The 20,352-nt window shown below is 39.9% G+C and overlaps 1 protein-coding gene across 2 annotated transcripts; it reads left to right on the top strand.

Annotated features, from left to right (window-relative positions):
* The first annotated feature begins 292 nt into the window (after positions 1-292).
* Positions 293-18,626, top strand: LOC130924964 (sorting nexin-1-like). 2 transcript variants are annotated; one of them, XM_057851288.1, is made up of 16 exons: positions 293-443; positions 756-885; positions 6,140-6,267; positions 6,336-6,347; positions 6,417-6,483; positions 6,584-6,627; positions 6,712-6,853; positions 12,064-12,142; positions 12,284-12,359; positions 12,450-12,563; positions 15,954-16,047; positions 16,188-16,393; positions 16,645-16,788; positions 17,532-17,612; positions 17,703-17,774; positions 17,897-18,626. In XM_057851288.1, exons 1-16 carry the CDS (start codon positions 324-326, stop codon positions 17,945-17,947), a joined length of 1,560 nt encoding a protein of 519 aa, XP_057707271.1. In that variant the 5' UTR covers positions 293-323; the 3' UTR covers positions 17,948-18,626. The 2 variants fall into 2 exon arrangements, with proteins under 2 accessions (XP_057707271.1, XP_057707272.1); XM_057851289.1 differs by lacking the exon at positions 6,336-6,347.
* The last annotated feature ends 1,726 nt before the right edge of the window (positions 18,627-20,352 follow it).

The raw sequence follows: 20,352 nt of genomic DNA, 5'->3' as shown, positions 1-20,352 counted from the left end.
GTTGTTGTTTTTTATTGCAGATATTGATTGATAAAACATTTGGACAACATGATTCAATTTCTTGTTTTATTTAAAACGATTGGTTGCATTTGCAAAACAGGTCATTAATCCCAATTTATAAAATTAGAAAAATATTAACGAAGGTGAAGCATAAATCGAGCCTTCCATCGTCAAACTTGAAAATACATAATACTTCGCGGCGCTGATGAAGTACGGTAATGTTGTAATGTGCCATTATGACCAGAAGAAGTCGCTGTAGCAATTCGTTGACTTTCCTGTCGCCTCCCTTCCAGTGACGTCAGCAATCACTTACAGCAAGGAAAATGGCGTCCAGTTCGTCTCGTAATCCTCCTCCTTTCCCTGCAAACGACGAGCCAGGAGAGGGATTGCCAGACTTGGCAGATGGAGACAGTGACGAGGGAGAAGATATTTTTGTTAGCAATGTAAGTGTGCTTCTCGAAACATTTCCTAGTCAGAAATGATGGGCTGTAGCTACCTTAAGCTAGCTGGAAAGTCGGCAAGGGGCTTTCTATAGACGTTAATTGGGGGATTCTTTTCGAAAGGGGACACTTCGTAAATATAAACACAAAACCAAGCTAGGAGCGACGTGGTCCACAGCTGAACTTTTCTTGTGTGTTAATGACATCCTCGTATGGTCATCCCACAGGAGGGATGGAACTAGCAAACTTTGACATTGTTTTCAATTGGTTTCGGTTCCGAATTTCTTTGCTCAAAGTTGATGTTTTTATGGACAGAGTAAATCCGTGAGTCGAGGAGTGTCTCAGCCCGAGCAAGGAGGCGAGCTCCCCGGGGGTGATACGAGCAGCCGCACCAGTAATCAGTCCAACGGAGTCAACTCTGACGACGACAACGATCTGTTTGCCGGTGAGCCCTTCACATTCAAATACACTCATACAAGATTAGTCTATGATCGCAAAAGATTACTGTGAATCAGGGGCGGACTGGGACTAAAAAGCAGCCCTGGACTTTGACTCAGCCCAGCCCAAAAGAATCGCTGTACGAAGGGAAACACAGACCCTCTAGGGGGGTCCAGGGGCATGCCCCCCGGGATAATTAAAAAAAAAAAAAAAAATTGTAAAATGCATCAATTTCGTGCACTTTGAGAGAAAAATGAAAAAAATGTGTGTAGATTGTGACTGTCTGACTTGGGGTGCTCAAAGTACTGCAAGGCTGAACTGGTGTTGGATTCATCTTTCTGCCCTAGCTCTATAATCAACCTGAATAAACAAATGAAAGTATTTTTTAAAAGCAAGTTTTATGTATCCAATTGATTATAATAACACCTATCATCTGTGTCTATACAATGACTTCATTGTTTATGCCATTATTAATCTTGCCAGACAAATACAGTGATACCTCAGCTCTCGAACGCTTAAGCTCACAAACTTTTCGCCTCAAGCACATTAAATTCGCGAGCATATAGTCTCTGCTGACGAACTAGTTTTCGGCGGACGAACCAAACCACGCGGTTGAACAGCGCCACGAGAAGCTGACGCACGCTCACGGCGTCCCAGTTCGTCCCCTCCCTTTCGTTGAGTGCGAACGTGGTTTGTGTTTGATAGACATTTTGGACCATATTGAGTGTACTTTTGCTATTATGGGACCGAAAAAGACCCCACCACAGGCTAGTGTTAAGCCTAAGAAGACATTAAAGAAAATAAGGTATATTTTTGTGTAGTTTTAAGGCTTATTTAGTAGAAAATTATGTTTTATGGGGACCTGGGAATGGATTATTCTCATTTTAATGGTTTATTATGGGAAATAAATGTTCGGAAGACGAACTTTTCGCCTTACACACACTTTCTGGGAACCAATTATGTTCGTGAGCTGAGGTATCACTGTAATAAATTTCAATGAAAATACAATAAATATTTCAAGACAAATCCTGTATACGTAACCTTCATTGGAAAGTATTAACCAGAAAACAAAACGATATATAAATGATTAAAAATATATATCATATCAATTTAACTACCTAAACTCTAAAGTAAAACTATTCATTTTATTAATATTTTGTTATATTTCTTCTGAATTAATATTGCTGCTGCGTGTGCATACGTTGTTTTACAGCTAAAATACTAGCCCTTTACTTGGCATTTATTTCATTTAAATCGTAGCTACCTGGTGGAAGTAACCCTCTTCATTCCATCTCAGCCCGGTAGCAACTAGAAACTTAGAAAGTCCGCCAAAGCTATTATCGCTCAATCCTGCCCCTTCGTGGGCCATAGCAAGTCTTTCAGAGTCACAGCATCTTGGCAATGGCCCACTTCTTCGTTCTCCTCCTATCAGATTGGCGGTTAACAGCCAGACGCATTGCTGCCACCTGTCGGATTAGGTGCGAACTGTAGATAATCATAGAGGATAGGGGGATAAAAACAGTGATGTTCATATGGCGGCCGCCGGCCGTCCAGAGCACCGGCCGTTCTGTGATCCTCCAGAAGCTACAGATTACCAGTCCGCCCCTGCTGTGAATATAAGTTAAAAATATATATATAAATCAGTCGAATCAAAACGTGTGAGCACAAAGAAGGCTATGGTCTCAAGCAACTAAATTTACAAATTCACCCGTGAAAACTAAGATTTGATGGTAAATGGACTTGTTTAGCTCCTTCCCACCATCAAGGCACTCCCAAGAGCTTTGACACTTTATGCCCATTTACATACTGATGATGCAGCATCAGGAGCAATGCGGGAGTATTGTTCCTGATGCTGATCATAGTTTCAGTATCTTGCTCATACTTAAGCAAGGTCACCAGGTCAGGGAATCAAACACACAACATCTGGGTTCGGGAATGACTATTCTACCACTAAGCCGCACCATATAGAAATTATGTGTTTGAATTACATGTAGCGATGCTCAAAACCTCTTCTGCTTTCAAACACTACGAGATAATCGTGCTATTGAACATCTCCCCCGCGAATCGATGCAGCTATGTCTAGATCGGGTGCAAAAGTTGGGCAGCTTGATAACTACAAGTTGTCCACATTACTGGTTTGGAATCATTCGATGGCGTATTTGATTGGATTAGAGCAGGGGTGTCCAAACCGGTCCTCAAGGACGAGTTTAACCAATGAGGTTTCTGCTTAAACAAGAACCACCTGAGTGTAATTAAATCATTACACTTGTAAGACAAACTGGTGTCAACAATAATCGATGCTGCGATGCATCCCGATGCGGGGGATGGACGATTCGATTCGATGTGGGCAACAAGCCAAATCGATTCAGCACATTTTAAAATATATAGGACTAATAGCCTAGATCTTGAGCCCGAACCCGACCCAACCCGACCAGAATTTCGGGCCCAAAATGTCAATGATTTACGTTTGGGTCAGGTCGGGTCGGGCCGGACTTCTCGCTCGCTTTTTTTTTTTTTTTTTTTTTTAATAAATATATATTTGTATTCTAAAACGCTGTATGGATATTAAACAAAGGAATATTAGTTATGAAAATAAATAAATTGGAGAGAAGGCGCTTTGGTAATCCCAAACATGAGCCGCAGCAGAGCCAGTGCATTGTTTGCGCACATGAATGCCGTGGCCTCGCCCTCCTTTTAATCTTCCCTTTGCGCTTTGGCCTCTCCGCGAGTCTGCAACTGCATCTTCGTATTTCCTTTTCGAATTTCGATATAGAGCAGCAAGAGGTGAAAAGAAAACTAAAGACAGGCGGATTGAAAAGGCAAGAATCCACGTGTGGTGTGTGGAAAGGATTTAAATCGATAGTGGAAGATGCTACGGAACACCGTGTCGGCCTTGGGCGAATGCAACAAATGTGGCACTTTGCTCTCATACGAGAGCAGAAAGACTGGCACTTTGATGCTGAGCAGGCATTTTAAAAACTGTACTGGCCTAAAAGATGATATTAGTCAAACATCGTTATTATCATTTCTTTCGAGGGCTGCACCTCTTCGTGCTAAGCAGGACATCGTGGTGTTCCTTCAAATGTTATTTATTTTGTTTCAGTGCTCCTTAAGGCAGGTTGTTCTTTTGTGTGTTCTAATGCGAGTCATTAAAATAAAGAATGTTGTTTAAAAGTATTTTGGTTTATTTTTGTATGCTGCTGTTCCTCTCATTGTCATAAAGCCACGTAGTGAGCAAAATGTCCCACACAGAAATATATTTAACAAACCTTTCCAACGTTATTTCGTTGTTTAAATGCATTTATAATGATCAGAAAAATAGGTAGAGTACTTAAACATTAAGAAAACTTGCATTTTTCTCTGCCAACTCGAAGAAATTAAAATAAATGTCTATTGCATTTTGCCGAGGAAATGACGCACGAACTATCCAGCTGATAGAACAGACACAAAAATATAAAAGATACGAACCGAATCGAATCGTGACCCTCTGAATCGAATCGAATCGAATCGTGGCCCTCCGAATCGTAATTGAATCGAATCGTGAGGGCAGTGCCGATGCACACCTCTAGTAAGACACAAGATTTGTGAAAAGCAGTCCTTGATCAGATGTAATGAAAATCTGCACCCACTGCAGCTCTTTCTGGAATAGTTAGACACTCCTTTTTTAGAGGTCGCAAGATAATCAAGACTGATTACTCGGACTCTACCGAGTTAAAATGAATGAACTTCTCCTTTAACATACTCAGCCTATGTCATTCTGCTACCATGTTTGCAAACGTCAACATCAAACAGTAATGTTATAATTATTCTTGATTATGTTTGGAATGGCAACCTGAGCGTTCACGCTGCGGACGCATCCAATATTTGCTTCCTTTATACCCCCATATGAAAGCGACCGAGATCTGGTTTACATTAATTGGAATTTTGCTGTTCACATTTTATGAAAAGATCTCATGTGCCGCATTTGGGAAAAAAAAAAAAAAATCTAAATTGACCTGCTATGTAAACACAGACAGGTCTTAAGGACTTTTCACCAAATATCAGAATGTGTTTTTTTTTTTTTTTTTTTGTTTTTTTTTATTATTAGGTGACGTTTTGAGTAGCGAATCACTGCTCGAGCTGGAACAAATGGTTGTACAGCCATAACTTGGCACAAGGACAAAGCCTTAAATAGGGGCCATTCCCTGTCTGTGGCTGACTGACTTAGGGGCCGTTTACATGGTGACGCTGCTAGAATACGACACATTTCATGTTTGCATTTACACGGTTACATCTTGGTTCCGTCTCCATTCGAACGATGTCGCAATTCCACGTGAAAACGATACAGTATTCATGCCAGGCCCTAGAGAGCAGTGCAATTTTACAAGGCGACAGCCTTGACAACAATCTCCTCAGCCCGGAAAACAATGTAACCGTCCATTCGAATTTATGACGTCCACGCGTTTTTTTCTTTTGCTTCAAAAGGCACAAAGACGCGAACGTAAAATTGATTCAAATTGAAAATATTATAAGAACAATAAATTAAAAGCTGACGTTCCACCAAGTTTGCTGCTTTGAATGTTAAATAGCAGCGACTGCGCATACCCAAAGTGATGTGTGCGAGTGCTGACATCATCGGAGCGAGAGCGTTCCATTCGTAAGGTTGCGGAGCGATCCCCACAATCGAATGGTTCCACTTTGAAGGGCAGAATGAAAAGTTTGAATCTTCGCCTTCCGTTTTTGCCGTCACCATGTAAAGGCGAGGCCATTCCGCAACATAATCGTTGCATCTTGGTGTCGCAGCATCACCATGTAAACGGCCCCTTAAATACTGTGATCAGACATCAAGTTGTGCGTCTCTATGCAGACTGAAAAAAACTTGCATGAAAGTTTGTGTGAATCTGATTGCGAAATGGTTGTCTCCACCTTACTGATACCTGTTGAGTAATTTGAGCATGTCAACACTTGAAAAGCAATTTCTACAATCTGGGTGCAAAGAAGCGCTAACGTTGCATGCCTAGCAAACTCATTACATTTACTGTCCGATAGTCTTATGGTGCAAAAGAATTCATTGGTGCCATATTCTCCACAAACTTCTTTTGTTCATCACCACAAACTCTCATTGCTTGATCCAAGAAGATGCTACATGGCAAAAATTAAAGTATTGCACAAAAAAATAACCATGCTTTCTTATGATTGTTGAAGTATTGTTTATATCCCAGTGGGAAATGTGTCACTGACCAGATGTAAATTTATGAATAAGATTCCTTTTCTTTTTGCAGACGCTCAACTAAGCACAGACAAATCATGCAGCACTGCCCGAAAAGAGCTCTCCAGCTCCTCTGGCTCTCGTCCCACCGCCTCGATTTCGCCGAGTCCTGCTGCCGTGCCAGCCACCTCCTTGGAACAGGTACAGGCCTCTGCCCTGCAGGATATTGGACACAATTAATTGCCGACAGGCCCGACACGCTTTCACAGTGCCACTCCACCGTCAGTATGTGCTGAGAACGCCAAATGTGTTTCGAGAGTTGGGAACTGATGTGATGTAACCAATTACAGCTGGAGGAGAACGAGGACAAGGATACGTTTGATGTGGATGTTGCTGTCACCAACCCAGAGAAAGTCGGTCTGTGTCTTTTAAAAATCTCTTTGTCTGTTTCTGCCTGTACAAACGTAAATTGTTCAGTAAGTATCTTTGTTCTTCTGCGCCCTTTCCACTCTCTTAGGTGATGGTATGAATGCGTATGTGGCCTACAAAGTATCCACAAGGGTTTGTAGTTCTGAATGATGACATTCATGACTTCTCGTAATGCGTTTTATGTCTAGATTAAAGTGTCCTTATGTGTTCCTCCAGACCTCTTTGTCCTTGTTCAGGAATAAGACCTTCTCAGTAAGGAGGCGCTTTAGTGACTTCCTTGGACTTTATGAGAAGCTGTCAGTCAAACAGTCACTTCAGGGTTGCATCATTCCATTGCCACCAGAGAAAAGTGTTGTAGGTGGGTCTAAAAGAACATTTCTAATTTTCTATTCCTTAATTCTTATTGGTTACATCATGTGAATAGCATGAGAAATTCATTTTAGTAAAATGTGACAATTTTTGTTGTAAAGTTATGGAACAAATACTGAAGATGATCACTGCGCCACTCACGTGACTGCCAGTCTATTCATATGCAATACTGTGCCGAGTGACTGCAATGACATTTTTGCTTGAATAAATCCAATAAAGGTAATTAATCAGATAACTATGCTTAAGGCTGAATGCGTGATGTCTATCATTAAAAAAAGGGTGCCTGCCAGTCTATAGAACAGTTATGCAGGCATTTTAACATGGTTTACAACAAATTATCCCAAATCTAACCATGGTAGCTTTGCAATGGCTGTGGTTGCTTTTAGTGGCACTTTCAGACTAACTGCAATCACACTGGGAAAACCCATTGGCAGTGTATCAAATAATTGTTCTCCCCACTGTATATGGAAATTCTCCTTGCAAGTGAAAAACAAAATAAAAATAGGGCTGCAACTAACAATTATTTTGATAATTGATTACTTAAACGATTAATCTGATAAATGCCACTTTTTTTCCAATTACCTTCACAATTTAACTTGAAGATGTTTTAGGAATGTTGTAACAATGAAGACAAAATGGATGACGATTTACTTAGAAAATAGTATTTTATTAGAGCTTCCTGACTTAAATGTTGTCTACAACTGAACTGTTTTACGTACATAAAACTTGTTAAAGATTTTAATAAAGGTTGTGAGTTTTAAACATAAAGAATTTCTCATTATACAAATGAGAGAAAAAGTCCAGTTCATTCAAAGAAAAAAAGTGCTGCTGATTAACATTTTCTTTTTTGTGGGCAAAGCGGTGATATAAATTGTGTCAATGACTTATTTATTTTCTTTAAACAAACTAAACAACCAAATCGAATAAGGAGGAGGCAGGCTGTAATGAGTCAGTTTTCTTTCTCAAACAGTTCATAAATACAATCCAAATCCAAAGCACACTCTCTTGTATGACAATTTACAGTTTGAATGGGAGTTTGTTTTGAAACGAGACATTAAGCTGTTATATGAATGGGTTTATGTGCGTGGTTTCTTTATAAAAAAAGAAATGATACAATTATCTAACTCAAGTGCTACTATGCCTCTCCAAAACACAATACAAACAGACACTTAGGACACTGATTAGCATAATCGCTAACTATCTTAGCGCTTCATGCTATGTAGTAACAGCTCATCAACAAAAGAATACTAACAATACGATTGACTTCATTAACTCACCTCAGACAGAGGAACAATGGATCTAACTACACAAAAGAAAATTTAACTCAACACTTCGTAATAATATTGATTCAGCAACCCGACCTGACTGTAGCAGTCAACTCTCTCTTGCTCTGATCCCTGGCACACGCGCACAGCCTCATATTACACACAAACATGGAATCTATCAAATTAGTTGGCAACTAACTTATTAATCGATTTTAATCAATTTAGTCGTTGCAGCTTAAAAAAAAAAAAAAAAAAAGTCAACTGGGTCTGAATTCCTTTCTCCAATCAACTCATTGGCAGCCATTGACAGCAACTGAGGGAAGCCAAATGAGTAAATATGATTTATTATGTCCAGGTATGGTGTAATGTTATATAGACCCATCCCTTGGGTAGGTAGTTGACGTGTGCTACAATGTAAGCCCGCCCTCGATGCAGTGATGATTTTCAAAACATGCAATATGACCTTCCATCTTCTCTGGTCACTAGACCTAGAACAGAGCGCTGAGGAGAAAAGGTGCTAATGTGCACTCGGCTTAATATGCCAGTGAATGCTCAAATTTTAAGGGTTCTTCAACCTAGAATCTGAAACTGCAATGGAATGCGCTTAAATCAAAGACATAAAGGGAAAGAGCTAATATAAATGTTTTAACGTGACTCTTATGTATCCTTCTACTTGTCTTTTTTTCTATTTCCTAATTGTCTGATTTTCATGTGACATACACTGCTGGCCAAAAGTTTTTGCACCCTTGCAATTCTGTCAGATAATGCTCAATTTCTCCCAGAAAATTAATTGCAATTACAACCCCTAGCAAAAAGTATGGAATCACCAGTCTCGGACGAGCACTCACTCAGACATTTTATCATGTAGAGCCACCTCAGATAAAAAGCTTGAAAAAATAATGAATTAGTTCAAAAGTGCTATTTAGCATTCAGAAACACTAAAAGAAATGAATAAAAAACATTGTGATGGTCAGTAAATTTTAATTTTATAGAGCAAGTGCAGGGAAATATATATGGAATAACTCCATTCTGAGGAAAAAAATATGGAATCATGAGAAACAAACAAAGAAATAACAATCAAAACATCTCTAGTACAGTGGGGGAAAAGTATTTAGTCAACCACTAATAGTGCAAGTTCTCCCACTTGAAAATATTAGAGGCCTGTAATTGTCAACATGGGTAAACCTCAACCATGAGAGACAGAATGTGGAGGGGAAAAAAACAGAAAATCACATTGGTTTATTTTTAAAGAATTTATTTGCAAGTCATGGTGGAAAATAAGTATTTGGTCAATATCAAAAGTTCATCTCAACACTTTGTTATGTACCCTTTGTTGGCAATAACGGAGGCCAAACGTTTTCTGTAACTCTTCACAAGCTGTTCACACACTGTTGCTGGTATTTTGGCCCATTCCTCCATGCAGATCTCCTCTAGAGCAGTGATGTTTTGGGGCTGTCATTGGGCAACACGGACTTTCAACTCCCTCCACAGATTTGGGGTTGAGATCTGGAGACTGGCTAGGCCACTCCAGAAGACACTCCTCTGTTGCCCTGGCTGTGTGTTTGGGATCATTGTCATGCTGAAAGACACAGCCACGTCTCATCTTCAATGCCCTTGCTGATGGAAGGAGATTTTCACTCAAAATCTCTCGATACATGGCCCCATTCATTCTTTCCTTTACACAGATCAGTCATCCTGGTCCCTTTGCAGAAAAACAGCCCCGAAGCATGATGTTTCCACCCCCATGCTTCACAGTGGGTATGGTTTTCTTCGGATCCAATTCAGTATTCTTTCTCCTCCAAAGACGAGTACCTGTGTTTCTACCAAAAAGTTCTATTTTGGTTTCATCTGACCATAACACATTCTCCCAGTCCTCTTCTGGATCATCCAAATGCTCTCTAGCGAACCGCAGATGGGCCTGGACGTGTACTGGCTTCAGCAGGGGGACACGTCTGGCAGTGCAGGATTTGAGTCCCTAGCGGTGCATTGTTTTACTGATAGTAGCCTTTGTTACTGTGGTCCCAGCTCTCTGTAGGTCATTCATTAGGTCCCCCCGTGTGGTTCTGGGACTTTTGCTCACCGTTCTTGTTATCATTTTGACGCCATGGGGTGAGATCTTGCATGAAGCCCCAGATCAAGGAAGATTATCAGTGGTCTTGTATAACTTCCATTTTCTAATAATTGCTCTCACAGTTGATTTCTTTACACCAACCGAAGAGTGAAGAGTTACAGAAAATGTTTGGCCTCCATTATTGCCAACAAAGGGTACATAACAAAGTATTGAGATGAACTTTTGGTATTGACCAAATACTTATTTTCCACCATGATTTGCAAATAAATTCTTTAAAAAGCAAAAAATGTGATTTTCTTTTTTTTCCCTCCACATTCTGTCTCTCATGGTTGAGGTTTACCCATGTTGACAATTACAGGCCTCTCTAATCTTTTCAAGAAGGACAGACATTTCCAAAGTCCGGCCCGGGGGCCAAGTGCGGCCCGTGGTCAAATTTCATCCGGCCCCCAGCCTCTGTCACAAAATCAGTAACGTCTGGCCCGCACACAGACTTAATAAATTGGTTAGCTGTACTGCTACCAGCATATGAAGTTGCTTACACACTAAATGCTGCTCCTCATTTACCAACTAAAAGGCAGCAGCACTCTAAGCAACATTACCCCATGTGACCCCTTACTTCCAGTTTTCTAAAATGGCAACTATCAACAAAAAAAAGAAAGTTGAGTGCGACGACCGACGCTTCAAGGATAGGTGGAAATTGGACTATTTCTTCACTAAAATAGGCAACAACTGTGTCTGCCTCATTTGCAAAGAGACAGTCGCTGTTTTTAAAGAGTTCAACGTGAGGCGATATTACCAAACAAGAAACGCTGACATGTATGACAAGATTACAGGAATGATACGCAGCAAGAAATTGAAGCAACTTGAAGCTAGTTTAATTTCACAGCAGCAGTTTTTCACATGAGCCCCAGAGTAAACGAGAACGCTACAAAGGCTAGTTGCGAGATTGTTGAAATCATTAATTTAAAAAAATAATACAGCAAATGTGACACAAAAATGGCTTGCTAAAATTTCCTTAAATATATTGTTCTACGTAAAGGACGTCAGCCAAGGTCGCCCCCCACATTTTTTCCACACCAAATCTGGCCCCGTTTGCAAAAAGTTTGGACACCCCTGAAGTAGGAGAACTTGCACAATTGGTGGTTGACTGAATACTTATTTGCCCCACTGTATTTAGTAGCACCACCTCTGGCTTTTATGACAGCTTGCAGTCTGAGGCATGGACTTAATGAGTGACAAACTGTATTCTTCATCAATTTGGAGCCAACTCTCTTTGATTGCAGTTGCCAGATCATCCTTGCAGGTCGAAGCCTTGCTGTGGACCATTTTTTTTCAATTTCCACCACATGTTATCAATAGGGTTGAGATCTGGGCTATTTGCAGGCCATGGCATTGACTGGATGAGTCTTTCTCCAAGTAATGCTTTAACAGTTTTAGCTCTGTGGCATGATGCAAGCAGTCCAGTGCAGAGGTAGCAAAACAACCTCAAAAGATCAGGGAACCTCCGCTTGTCTTGTTGCAGCAGAATTGCAGGTGTGCCAATACTTTTCGCCAGCAGTGTAAAGCACTTTGAATTACCTTGCGTCGAGTTGTACTGTTAAAAAAAAAAAAAAAACTGCCTTGCCATAAACACGTGGGATAATGAACAAAGTAGCAGAAACACTAAGTTTACATTTCTATGAATGACAATCTGTAAAGTTCTAAAACTTATGAAGGTGACTTCAAACTGTGAAGTTGCATTTAGTTTACCTCATAAGTACTGTACAGGTATAGGATCAGCCCACTGTAGAGTATGTAAACAAAACATGGGTTGTATGACCGGTTTGCTAGGTCCCACCTATTAATAGAGATTTCCATTGACAGGGATGACGAAAGTGAAAGTGGGGATGGATGATCCATCGTCAGTGGAATTTGTGGAAAGACGACGAGCTGCTCTTGAGAGGCAAGAAGAGGCCACATGTTTTATACAGTGCTTTTATTAAAACGATTCGACTGTAAATATAGCAATCAGTCTTCACTGTTGTGTGCTCTCACCACCATGGTAGTTGTTTCACACTATTGTATACTGTTTTTTTCCCCTTAGATATCTGCAGAGAGTTGTGTCTCACCCTTTGCTGATACAAGATCCTGATGTGCGAGAATTTCTAGAGAGAGAAGATGTGAGCATTCTCTGACAGTTGTTTTCTTCTTTTCTTTTGGAACGATGAGATTTGAATCAAGGTGGTGAATCTGTGTGCTTGTCTTTCCAGTTACCCAGAGCATCAAACACACAGGCTCTGAGTGGAGCCGGCTTTCTTAAAATGATCAATAAGGCATCTGAAGCTGTCAACAAGATGACCATCAAGATGAATGAGTCTGACACTGTAAGTCATGTGGCTCTTTTCATCCTTCTGCTGTGAATTTAAATAGTTTGTCACCAATAGACATCCAAACCATTTGAAGTGGGGGTCACTGCCAGCCCTCACAGTTCAAAGGGGTTAGGCATCTATTGCCGTCAGTGGCAGCCAATGAGTTAAGAGTCCTAAACAAATGCATTACCCAAAGACAGAGTATTTTCTTAAAGCCGAGTCTCCAAGGAGTGCAATATAACCCCCAGACACAGTGGTATGAAAAAGTAAAAGTACCTTTTGGAATTTCTCATATTTCTCCATAAAGTCACCATCAAATGTAACCTGATCTTTGTCAAAATCACGCAGATGAAAAAAAGATTGTCTGCTTTAACTAATACCATCCAAACATTTATAGGTTTTCATATTTTAATGAGGATAGTATACAAACAATGACAGAAGAAGAATAAGTTAGTGACCCATCACATTTAATGTTTTCTTGCCCCCGCATTTGGCAGCAATAACTTCAACCAGACGCTTCCTGTAGCTGCAGATCAGTCTGGCACATCGATCAGGACTAATCTTGACCCATTCTTCTCTACAAAACTGCTGTAGTTTAGTCGGATTCCTGGGATGTCTGGCATTAATTGCTGTCTTTAGGTCATGCCACCGCATCTCAATAGGGTTCAAGTCTGGACTTTGACTTGGCTTCTCCAGAACGTATATTTTGTTCTTCTGAAACCATTCTGATTTTACTTCTGTGTTTTAGATCATTGTCTTGTTGAAGCATCCATCCTCTTTTTAGTGTGTGACAGACGGCCTCAGGTTTTCCTGCAAAACATCCTTATAAACTTATGAATTCATTCTTCCATTAATGATTGCAAGTTGTCCAGGCCCTGGGGTAGCAAAACAGCCCCAAATCATGATGCTCCCTCCACTATGCTTCACGGTGGGGATGAGGTGTTGATGTTGGTGAGGTTATCCATTTTTCCTCCACACGTTGTGCGTTGCTCCCAAACAATTCAACTTTGGTTTCATCAGTCCACAAAATATTTTACCAAAACTTCTGTGGCGTGTCCAAGTGCCTTTTTGCGAACATTAAACAAGCAACAAAGTTTTTTTTTAGACAGCAGTGGCTTCATCCGTGGAGTCCTCACATGAACACCATTCTTGGCCATAGTTTTAGATATACTTGATGTATGCACAGAAATATTAGGCTGTGCCTGTGATTTCTGTAAGTCTTTAGCAGACACTATAGGGTTATTTTTTACCTCTCTGAGTATTCTGCGCTGAACTCTTGGCGTCATCTTTGGTGGACGGCCCCTCACTGGGAGAGAAGCAACATTGCCAAACTGTCACCATTCGTAGACAGCTTCTCTGACTGTCGATTGATGAACATCCAAACTTTTAGAGATGGTTTTGTATCCTTTCCCAGCTTTATACAAATCACCAATCCTTGATCGCAGGTCTTCAGACAGCTCTTTTGACCGAGCCATGATCAGACAGTGCTTCTCATCAAGACAATTCTTTTCTGATGTGTGTTTTATAGTGGGCAGGGCAGCTTTTAACCACTCATCAGTGGTTGGGCACACACCTGACCTAAATTGTTTGGTAAAAATCGGTTTCAATTGCTCTTCAAGTGTCCTTAGGCAGAGGGTTCAGCTACTTATTTTTCCCCATTCTGTCATTGTTTGCATGCTATCCTCATTAAAATATGAAAACCTATAAATGTTTGGGTAGTTTTAGTTACAGCAGATACTGTTTTTACATCTGTATGATTTTGACAAAGATCAGATCACATTTGATGATTTTGTGCTGAAATGTGAGGACTCCCAACAGGTTCAGATAGTGGTAGTTTTTCATACCACTCTATATTTAAAACATCTGGAGCCCATCACAGCAGGCTTCCGGCAATAGTGAAAGTACAGCTTTGACTCTTCTGCCCGGCCATTTTGGGGCAGATAGAGACGGTCATCAACTGTTACTGAGGGGGAACTGAACCCAAACTGCGTGCACGAAAGTAAGACGAATGAACTAATGTTAATCATTTTATTTTAGTAATTCACAAATAAAAATCATTGTACCACATTGTGGTTATGGCTTGCCAAGAGGATGAGAAAAGCAATTACAGTGGGGCAAATAGGTATTTAGTCAATCACTAATTGTGCAAGTTCTCCCACTTGAAAATATTAGTGAGGCCTGTAATTGTCAACATGGGTAAACTTCAACCATGAGAGACAGAATGTTGGAAAAAAAAAATCTGTGTATTTCAGTAGTTAGTCACTACACTAGCCAAAGAGCTAAGAGGCATTTTAACAGTCGAAAATGTTTACATTTTAAGTGTTTATTTCACTTTACAAAGCAAAATAAAGGCAGTTTTTTTTAATTAAAAGAAGAAGAAAAAACGCAAACCGAACCCGAACCGAAACAGTGATCCCAAAACTGAGGTTCAAACCGAACCGTGGGCTAACTGAACCGTTGCACCCCTAATAGGGACCAGGACGATTGATCTGTGTAAAGGAAAGAATGAATGGGGCCATGTATCGAGAGATTTTGAGTGAAAATCTCCTTCCATCAGCAAGGGCTTTGAAGATGAGACGTGGCTGGGTCTTTCAGCATGACGATGATCCCAAACACACAGCAAAGGAGTGGCTTCGTAAGAAGCATTTCAAGGTCCTGGAGTGGCCTAGCTAGTCTCCAGATCTCAACCCCATAGAAAATCTGTGGAGGGAGTTGAAAATCCGTGTTGCCCAACGACAGCCCCGAAACATCACTGCAATAGAAGAGATCTGCATGGAGGAATGGGCCAAAATACCAGCAACAGTGTGTGAAAAGCTTGTGAAGAGTTACAGAAAACATTTGGGCTCCGTTATTGCCAACAAAGTTTATATAACAAAGTATTGAGATGAACTTTTGGTATTGACCAAATACTTATTTTCCACCATGATTTGCAAATAAATTCTTTAAAAATCAAACAATGTGATTTTCTGTTTTTTATTTTCACATTCTGTCTTTCATGGTTGAGGTTTACCCATGTTGACAATTATAGGCCTCTCTAATATTTTCAAGTGGGAGAATTTGCACAATTAGTGGTTGACTAAATACTTATTTACCCCACTGTATTTTGTATTATTCATATCATAGATTGTCTCGTTGATACATTGAATAACATAAACGGCAGGAAACACAGTGGATTTGTGGTTTGGCCTCATTTGTTGATTTTGAGCGTCTTCCGTTTGCATGGGTAATTCAGTTTTTCCCACAAGCCAAAAACATGCATGTTGGGTTCATTCAGCAATGATGTTGTTGAAATTGGTCTGCATCGACAATACAATTTCTGAACCTGATGTTTTTGTTGAAATATTGTAGTGATTAATCTAAGTTAGTTGTTAGGTTTAAGACTTGGCTTGTCTTCCTTCTTTTCAGTGGTTTGAGGATAAATTGCAGGAGGTAGAGAACGAGGAACAGCAGTTAAGGAAGCTCCATGCTGTGGTGGACTCATTGGTCAATCACAGGAAGGGTGAGCCACATCTGCATTTCTTGTCGGGAATTCATAGGAAGGGTCAACAGAGTTTACCCCCAATCCCCCCCCAAAGTTTGCCCAGATGTTTCACATAAGTCTTATGTGAATGACATGTTGTTCTCACCCACCAACGTTAGAGCTATGTGGAAACACTGCAGTATTTGCCAAAAGTATGGCCATGCTGGGGAACTCTGAAGACAACACAGCTTTGTCCCGGGCCCTGTCCCAGCTGGCAGAAGTAGAAGACAAGATGGAGCAGCTGCACCAGGAGCAGGCTTCTAGTGACTTCTTCATATTTGCCGAGGTGCTGGCAGACTACGTCCGTTTGCTGGGTGCTGTGCGGGTAAGACACCTGTTCAATGTATCAGGTGCTTAAGTCACAGAAAGCTTAAATCAAACGGGCAATGTTCTCATCAACTAACTGAATAAGGAATCGTGAAAATGAATTTCATTTTTGTATTCCACCAGTTTTGCTGAATTGCTAACAAGGACTTCTTTGACATTTTCGAACCGGTTTCTTAGCTTCATGGAAACATTACACTAGCTTTTAGGTGTCCTGTTGCTTTTTGTCAACCAAATGCTGGCTGTCCACAGGGCTGTTTTGACCAGCGCATGCGGGCGTGGCAGCGGTGGCAGGAGGCGCAAAGCGCACTCCAGAAGAAGAGGGAAGTGGAGGCCAAACTGCTGTGGGCTAACAAGCCCGACAAACTGCAGCAAGCCAAGGAGGAAATCACGGAGGTAATAGACACAAATCATGTCATGTGCTAACTAGACATGTGCCGATTATCGGTTTCAATGTATATCATGGTATGAAAGCGTCAAGGTTTCAAAATGGGAACAATTTTCCGTCGTACCGTGCCTAAGGTATTAGCTGATTTTTATGTCCCAAAAATGTAGAGAAATCCCTCACTTGTAAAGCTCAACCCTCCCCTACCGGTTGTTGCTCAGTGTCAGTGAGTCAGCTGAGCTACACAATGGGTGGAGGAGGTGAAACTCCTGAACTTTTCCCCCCATTGAAGAAAACGAAATTGCTGGTATGGGAATACTTCGGCTTTAATTTTATTTAAAATATATATATATTTTTTAATTTATTTCAATTTAACACTATACTTATGTTCCAATTTGCAAATTATGTTTTGAAAAATAATAATAATCCTGTTCAATGGAGGTTGTTTTTTTTTTTTTTTTCCTTTTTTCAAACCCAGATATCTCAAAGTAACACATTTTAGAGATGTAATTGCAATACCATGATACCATGAAGCCTTGATATTTTGGCTTAAGGTTATTATACCGTTGGAATCTCAAAACGGCACATGCCTAGTGTATACCTTTTGCATCCCGGTAAACTACAAGCTAACAAAAATGTGTGTTCCTCATCTTCTAAAGTGAATAGCATGTCATTTTTAGGGTCCATGACTTGCTTGATCACATCCTTAACACATTCTTTGAATTCACAGTATGTTGTTGGTGTGTGTTTTCAGTGGGAGGCTAAAGTTACTCAGTACGAGCGAGAGTTCGACAGGATCGGCATGACTGTACGCAAGGAAGTCCTTCGGTTTGAAGTAAGCGTTATTGCTTCATTAGTGTATTTTTTTTTCCTTGTACATAGCATGGAGGAAACATTTTTTAAATTCGTATCATTTGTATTTTAGAAAGAAAAAGCCAAGGACTTGAAGACCCAGATCGTTAAGTATTTGGAGGCAATGCTCCAGTCTCAGCAAAGGGTAACTGCCGTTATTCATACATTAACATTAAAAGGCTGCATTAAGCAGGCGTTTCGTTTCTTTTTAAAAGATTATCCATTGTTGATCAACTTGTCATTCTTCTCATCCTATCTCTACTACAGCTTATCAAGTTTTGGGAGGCTTTCCTTCCTGAAGCCAAGGCAATAGCTTAATGAATGAGGAGGGAGACTTTTTACAACCCATCTGCCTTTTGTGAACACTTGACCTCGACCACGAACAGAGAGGACCATTTTGAAACACAAAAAAAGACTTCAATCCAATTTACGCTTGTCTTCTGTATTCTCAAATCTTGTACAGTTATTTGATACGGATGCGCTGTGTAAATCCTTGTTTATATTCCCTACTTCAAAATGCAGTGAATGAGATTAAGGAAAGATTAGCTGGGCTATAGTATTTGTGTTAAGGAAGTGTGGGTGGGTACCTATACAATGTATTTGTCACAGTTTGAAACCATGTAAAAGTTTACACTGAGGTACCAACCTAAAGTAACACATGGTTTACATGTATGGTCAGATATAGGACAGACGTTCCATCCTACTGATGGGTGGACGGCAGATTGTTTTGATGCAATTAAATGTATTGCACAAGTAAAAAAGACATTTTTTTAAATACTATGCCACTATTATTCACAGGGCATCTTGACTAAAAATCCTAGAGCATTGTTACTACGTATCACACACTACATTTGAAAACATCTAATTGCTATAATAACAGGGTGATAGGCTTGCCAGAGTTATAATAGTTACATGTAGAAAACTGGTAGGTTTATTGATGAAGTTATCAGTCACAGTGGGAATGATGATGAACTCTATAGTAAAAAAAAAAATACAATCAATCACACTCTCATTTTTGTCAGTTCATGTCCTTTAGACCCAAGTGTTAGAATTACATTTAATTTGTGTTGCAACATTCCTTTTAACATTGAATCATTCCAATACTGAGTTTTGTCATAAAACCTACTTTGGTCAAAACATGGTATCAAGGCATTAAGTTTTCTTTCTGCCATTTTTGTGGGTTCAAATATTCTGTCATATTTCCATAAAAATGAACTAACTTTTGTAACCACTTTGCATTTTCGCACAGGTTTACCTTGAAATTCTCTACATAATGTTGGTTTGGGAAAAAAATAAATGTTTTGGTTATGCTTTGTAAGGTGTTTTTGCATTCTTAATGTATTCTTAGGACAGTAATTGTCTTACTATCAATTGCGTAGATTTGCATAGGGACGGTAGGGACATAACACTACCAACTTTTCAGGATGCTCAAATTGTGATTGACTTTTAAGTAACCTTATTTGCATTATATAAAGAGTTCAGTTAAATAGGTCATTTAGATTGTCTACAGTACACGTACTGTATGTTGTAAGGATAGAATTGACCCTACCATTATTAAGTGAACTATTTTCCTTTTGTTCAGACATTTCCCCCTTTTCACTTGCTGAATGTGCTGGTCCCGACTGAATAACGTCATGGCGCCTCTTCCGCCCCCTACGAAGAGGAGGGATACTAGTTTTTTTTTGTTTTGTTTTTTCGGCCAGCAGCAGCAACTGTAAGTAATGTAAAAAGTCAATGTTGTGGAGGTGGGGAACACACCACTAATTTTGATAGTGAAAGTCCGACCTGCATCAGAGTTGCTGTAACTCGAGTAGGAAGCTGCTTAAAGAGGTGTCCTCCTTTATATGTTTTCGACTGCTAACGCTAAATAAAACTGAACTTGAACCAGAAAAATGTGAGGAAGAAGCTGCTTAGAGAAAGGGGGGCCCAAATCCGTTTTTGTCAGTCAATTTTCGATCGTATTTTAGTGGTCTGAAAGCAACCCAAAGGAGCGTTCATTGTTTGTTGTTTGGCTGTGCTTGTGAACAAAATCAGTAGTGTTTTACCAGAAGGAGGGCTACATTTTCATTTATTTTTGTTATTCCCTGACAGACGTTTTTTCAGTTTAGACAATGTTGAGTAGTATTTTTGCATGCCCGGATCGTTAAGAGATTATTAAGTTTGTATTTATTGTGTAAGTTAATATAGATGTAATGGAAGTTATGTTCAAATGTTGCAATTTAAATTTGCTAAGAAAATCCAGACATTTATTCTGGAAGTTTTCAAAATGGTTCTTTAGTAGTTTTCAAAACGAAGGTTTGAATCGAACGGTATATCACCTCAACCAATACACATGAAAGTATAAGTCAAAACCTATTTATTTTGCATTGATCATTTAGCCTATCAGTTAATTAGGTTCATATTGAGAAATGTAGCCCTGACCCTCATTCACCCAATCTGTTTGGTCTTATTAATGTCCCGTCCCCAGCAAAAAGTATATGCAAGTTATGCTGTCATATCGTCCCTACCAATGTTGAGACCAAACCCACACCCTTGCTTACTGTAAGAGTCCATTTTTAAGATTGCCCTCCTACATTTCTGAGGTTCTGGGCTTGAATCTACTCTGGCCTTTCTGAGGGATTTGTATGTTCTCCCTGTCCTTGAAAGGGATTACTTTGAGAATTCCATGCACTTTCCCAAAACGTACAAGTCATGTTATTAAGACCATATTGTCCTTAGATGGG

This window comes from Corythoichthys intestinalis, chromosome 1, assembly GCF_030265065.1.
Source record: "Corythoichthys intestinalis isolate RoL2023-P3 chromosome 1, ASM3026506v1, whole genome shotgun sequence".
Classification (NCBI taxonomy): Eukaryota; Metazoa; Chordata; class Actinopteri; order Syngnathiformes; family Syngnathidae; genus Corythoichthys; species Corythoichthys intestinalis.
This window is presented reverse-complemented; position numbering and strand designations above follow the sequence as displayed.